The 5,922-nt window shown below is 44.1% G+C and overlaps 1 protein-coding gene across 3 annotated transcripts in view; it reads right to left on the bottom strand.

Annotated features, from left to right (window-relative positions):
- Tjp2 (tight junction protein 2) overlaps positions 1–5,922 on the bottom strand; it is a 98,943-nt gene that overhangs the window by 20,879 nt on the left and 72,142 nt on the right. For all 3 annotated transcript variants that reach the window (XM_031389970.1, XM_031389969.1, XM_031389967.1), the window contains exons 8-11: positions 5,678–5,786; positions 5,440–5,573; positions 4,376–4,442; positions 3,466–3,616 (exon numbers count right to left, since the gene is read on the bottom strand). In XM_031389970.1, the coding sequence (XP_031245830.1) occupies positions 3,466–3,616; positions 4,376–4,442; positions 5,440–5,573; positions 5,678–5,786 (461 nt within the window). The remainder of the gene's footprint in view (positions 1–3,465; positions 3,617–4,375; positions 4,443–5,439; positions 5,574–5,677; positions 5,787–5,922) is intronic.

Below are 5,922 nucleotides of genomic sequence, written 5' to 3' on the forward strand. Positions count from 1 at the left end.
TCAGAAATCTGCCTGCCTCTGCCTCCCAAGTGCTGGGATTAAAGGCGTGCACCACCACCGCCCGGCTTACCTGGGTTTTCAATTCTATTCCACTGGTCAATGTGTCTCTTTTCTGCCACAATCATGCTGTTTTTACTACCACAGCTCTGTAGGATAACTAAAATCACAGATGGTGATCCATCCAGCAATCTTTTTATTCTTCAGGATTGTCCTGGCTATCATGGGTCTTTTTTGATTTCATATGAATTTTGAGACACACCCCATCCCCAGTTTTTGTTAAGAATTGACACTGGAATTCTGATGGGGATTAGGTTGAATCTATAGATTACTTTTAGGGTCGCCATTTTCACAATATTAACCCTGACAACCCCATGAACATGGGAGACCCTTCTACCTTTTGATATCTTCAATATCCTTTCTTTGGTGTATTAAAATTTTCATTGTACAAGTCTTTACTTTCCTTGGTTAGATTCTTCCCCAGATTTCTTCTCTAGGCCATGGAAAACGGGATTGTTTCCCTTGTATCTTTTTGGCTATGTTTGTGGTGGGGATACAAAGGGTCTAGGGATTTTTGTTTGTTTATTTTGTGCCTAGATACTTGTCTGAATATGCTTAATTCGCTTTAGAAGATTTGGGGTCTTTAATGTATATAATAACACGATGGTAGGATCCTACTACTAGCCGGGCCGTGGTGGCACATGCCTTTAATCCCAGCACTTGGGAGGCAGAGGCAGGCAGATTTCTGAGTTCGAGGCCAGCCTGGTCTACAGAGTGAGTTCCAGGACAGCTAGAACTACACAGAGAAACCCAGTCTCAAATAAAAAAAAAAAAAGATCTACTACTGAAGATGGAACATACCCGAGTCATAGGATACGGGGAAATCAATTGTGTGCTGAGCTAGAAGATGCATTGCCTATCAGCTATAGGTTTTCGTCGTGCATGCTCCCAGAGAAGAGCCATCAAGTCTTAAACAGCCACAAACCTTCAATAACAACTAGCTGGCAAACAGGCCCACTGGTAGAAAATAGCACAAGTGAAATGGCAGTAACCAATCTCTGGTTCTATTTAGAACCCAATCTGATACTCTTAACGAGGCTAAAGCCGATGGCTGGCTGTCATGGGCCCTACAGAGAACTCAGTACTACATTTCGCTAAGTGGAAATAGTAATTCCACTAGTTCTTATCCTTATGTCTATAGATTAGTGCACTACTTAGCAATGAACAAAAAAGTTTCTTTTTCCTTTTTCTTTTTTTCCAAAACAAGATTTCTCTGTGTAGCCCTACCTGTCCTGTAACTGGATTTGTAGATCAGGCTGGCCTTGAACTCAGAGATCTCTCCTGTCTCTAACTCCTGGAGTGCTAGGATAAAAGGCATGTACCACCACACCTGACTCCGAGAAGTTTCTTTATGCAGTCAATATTGATTAATAAAAAGACCCATAACCTGTCAACATACAGAAAATTAGAGAAGGGCGTACTGGGCTCTAAACGGAACATTTATACTAAACCCCTTCCCGGCAAGGCTCAGAGAGCATCTAGGAAGAGGGAGCAGAAAATCAAGAGGGGAGAGGGATTTGCAGAAACAATCAGCTCCTCTTTGAAACAATGTTACCATGTAAGGTGCTGTCATTCTCACACCTCTATTTGGGGACAAAGGTCACAGAACTTTGCCATCTAACCCTTTCCTGTGTCATTTGCACAACTTCATCTGTATCTATGAATGCTTTCTATGTACATTGCTCATACTTATCTATTTATTTAAACATAAAAGGGCACATAGGGTTTCGGGGATCCCTCTATCCATCTCTATGACCTTCTGTTGGGAGCAAAGCTATAACTGTCAAAATTAAAATATACTTTGCAAGCTACATTTTGAAACTCCAGGGCCAGTGATTTGGCTCAACGTGTCAAGGCACTTGCCACCAAACCTGATGACCTGAGTTTGATCCTTAAGATCCATGTGGTGGAAGGACAGAAATGACTTCCAAAAGTTGTCCTCTGACCTCCAATGCATGACACGGCACAAGTGTTCCTCTCGCTCCTCCCACACCCACCACACATACACAAATGAGATGTAGTTTTTAAAACCCATGTGACTTAACAATCATAACCACCTCCACGTATGTGTTTGGTTTTGTTATGGTCTTTTCCATTCCGTAACAGACTTTGAAAGAGAAATACCAGCCACACCATATAAATAACAAAGAAGCAGTTAAACCAAGCAGGGGAAAATAAATAAAAATCAAAGCAATCATGTTTCTGTTATCTATAAGACCTGTTGGGTTCAGTGGCAGTACAGTGCACTATACATGTCAGGGAGAGGGATTCTTTAAAACCCACCAGCCAAAGAAAGTGGCCAGGCTATGCACACAGTTCCCTGCGTGTCTTCAGGCTGACCAACAAGAAAGCACTACAGTGGAAATGATTAGGCCAGTGTTCATGCACGTCAAGGTCAGACTGTGCGGTCCTTCCCAACAGACAAGTATCGCCTTTCATTATCTGAGAGCAGTGTGCAGGGCCCCGCTGGCTGTGCTGGGAGCCTGGGGAGGATTCGGTATCAGCTCTGGCTCACTGTGTCGCAGTTCCCACTCTGCCCAGCTCAGGGAGCTCAGTCTCTCTCAGCCTTTTACAAAAGAAAAGAGCCTTTTTTACAGTCAGCTTCAATGATTATCAAGGCCACCTGTTGCCTGACCTCTACAGAGGACTACTGCAAGAGAAATCAGCGCCCAACCAGCATCTCCCTGGTCACCATGGTGATGGCAGGAAACAAACAAACAAAACACATTACAAACAAAAAAACAAAAAACAAAAACTTTCTAGGAAAGTTCTGAATACGGATGCAATTTTCCTTGTCTTTAACAATGTTTTATACAGAAATTGGGTGTCTGAAACTCGAGGTGAATTCTCCACTTCTCTTTCATAAAATTCACTTGTACTGTCCTTTTTTACAACAGAAATCTATTTTATCCTCCAACTTTAATGAGCAAGGCTCTAAACCTCTGGCTTTCCCAGTAGCTGAAAGCATGCTTTTTCTTCATTTGTACATTCGCCGTCGAGTACAAATTAGTACATGTGCTGGCATTTGAAAAGATTTCGTCAGTAGCATGAGTAGCTGAGAGTGAAAAGATGTCCTAGGATCATGTGTTGCCTCAAGGTTCACTCAGGGAGTCTTCTTGGACCCTCCTGGGACCCAAAGAAGGTCCCAGAATTTCACTGGAAAGTTTAGCAATGCTCATGAGCAAGGCTTGGTACCGCAGAGAGCGGGCACACCCTTGTGCCTTGGGGTCTGATTCCCTGGATGATTCTGTAACTTCTTCTGCCCTCTGCTTCTGGCACAGAGATGATGCTTTACCAGACCCTCAGTTAATGCCTTGTGGATTTTCCACCAAAGTCTGTGTGTGTACTCGCGCACATATACTGGAAAAAACGTCCATCAAAGCACCTTGTAAGGCGGGGCTTCCTTACCTTCAGAATCTGGTCTCCTTCTTGCAAGCCCTCCTGCTCTGCGGAGGTGCCCTCCTGAATGCCAGCCACAAATATCCCAACATCATTTCCACCAGCCAACCGGAGGCCCACGCTGTCTCCCTTCTTGAACCTCACCATTTTGGTATTAGGGCTGAAGTAGGTTTGGGTTCAGAAAGAAAAGACAAAACATACCACACCGTTTAAAATGGAGGCTTCTCATTAAGAGATTACACTTAACTGTTTTCTAGCTCAGGAGTGACTTCAAGGTTTACAAAAGTGTCCTCTCGTTTTTCTCATCTGTTGTATAATTTAATCTCCCTGGGACAGTGATGGGAAGAACAAAATACCGAATTTATCACATTAACTCACCTAAGATGAGAGGGTATGGAATTAGGGACTGATCCTAGTTACCTGATGGAAAGATGCTCTCCCAAATGTATTCCACCACAAGTTTAGTCAAATGAAGACAGTTCTGATCCATGGAAACCAGGCCTAATCCAACAATGCCGTCTTGACACCACTCAACATGGCCCCTTCTCCCTCCCCACCATGCCAGGACCATCGCACCCCTACAGTCTCTACTGAAGCACTACATCCTGGAGCTGCTCCACCCTTCTGAAGTTACACATCTGAGTGACGCAGATATTCAGAAAAACATTCAGGACCAGTAGTTGGGTAATTAAATGAACAGATGGCGAAGCGGTAAAGTTCGCCCAATCCCAAAGTTTGTTCTTCTCGTAGATGATTCCTCTTTCTTGTGAACATTAGGAATAAGCACTGGTTAAAAGGTGGCTGAATAGAGACTCGCCATTGGGGTGGGGGTGGAAACAGCACCGCTGTGGTGGGCTTCAGCTAAGGCATATGCCTAGTGGGAAGGAGGAACGGGGGTCTGAGGAATGGAGGTACATACCCGTATATTGCTTCATCTTCAGGACTAGGACGAAGAAAAACTCTTGGGGCTGTTCTGGGTTGTGGAACTGTGGATTTAAACATTTTATTTGTTTTTATTTTATGCGTGAGAGACTGATTTTTTTTTTCATGTATACAAACTCACCATGTTGGTGCCTAGTGCTTCTGGAGGCCAGAAGAGGGCATCAGATGCCCTGGAACTAGAGTTACAGAGGGTTGGGAGCCACCATATGGATGATGGCAAACTCTTAACCCTTGAACTCTGTCTCCAGTGCCCAGACACTGTGGATTTTAAGAAAGTGTAGCGTGGGTTGAATGTGTAGCTTAAGTGAGTAGCTCTGTCTCACATGCAGTACGGTGTGGATTCAATCCCCATACCATGAAAATAAATCACAACGAATGCAGACAAAAATCTTCTTCTTCATTGTCCAGACCTGGAGATTGTTTCTTAATATAAAAACAGCAAAATCCACAGGCTTTAGGTGTAACTGTTTACCGTGGTACCACACTGGACCATCCCATCTAACAGCAGCACAGCCTTCCCTGCTCCCTAGCCCACTCCTTTCTTAAACTGTCTTCATTTTTACCTCTAAAGAGAAAGGGGGGGGGGGGGGGAGACTTAAAGATGAGTTTAACTTTAGGGCATTAGCAGTTATTACAGCTTCCAAAAGCCAGAGAAAAGAAACACCCAAACACAAGGTACACACACACAAAGCAGTGCTCTTTACAGGCAGAAAATACTGTTTTCCCCACATATAAATATTGATGTGCCTAGAGTTATGATGATAATCACATGGATAGACAGCAAGAGGACGTTTTCAAATGTGTCAAAATGTGACCTTTTCTGATCATATATTAGGATAGACTATACCTCCCACGCTAAGAGAAAAATAAAGAGGGCTTCCTCCACTGGACAAATTGTTTTTTAAATAATGTTGCTTTTTCTCAGTCACCATCTAGAAACATCAAGCACATATTTCTGTACTCAATTCTTCCAATCAGTGGATCTGGGCTGGCAGCTTGTGTATAACATACACATACTAAAGAATGACCTTAACGCCTTACCTGGGGTTTCCTCCTGGTACCTGGGCTCCTTGCTGGCCTCTATGACACCCGCAGCTGTGATGTCCCCCGTGGACTTGAACGGCGTGGGTGTGGCACCCATCCTGGACAGTCTGCCTGAGGTCTCCTCTCTGGAGCTGAAGCACACACCGTGATCATGTCTCAGCAGATAACACGGCTGCGATATACACTCAAGGGCACACCCCAGTGACTGACAGAAATGGAAGCCCGCCGGCCTTACCTCGGCCTCTCCTTCAGCTTCTCGGTGGAGGAATGATAGTCCTGATCAGAAGACTGCTGGCGTCTCTCCTCTGGAGAAAAAGATCGGTTGGACTCTATTTCCGAGATATCTGGTTTCAAAATAAGAAAACTCCAATTCAGTGAAATATATACGGACCAAAATTACACTAGTCTCTGAGTCAGAAACAAGGGAAGGCTATCGGTTTAGCAGGTTTTTTTTCTTTTACTAAGGTGGGGGGGGGGGGG

The sequence above is a fragment of the Mastomys coucha genome, unplaced genomic scaffold, assembly GCF_008632895.1.
Source record: "Mastomys coucha isolate ucsf_1 unplaced genomic scaffold, UCSF_Mcou_1 pScaffold21, whole genome shotgun sequence".
NCBI lineage: Eukaryota > Metazoa > Chordata > Mammalia > Rodentia > Muridae > Mastomys > Mastomys coucha.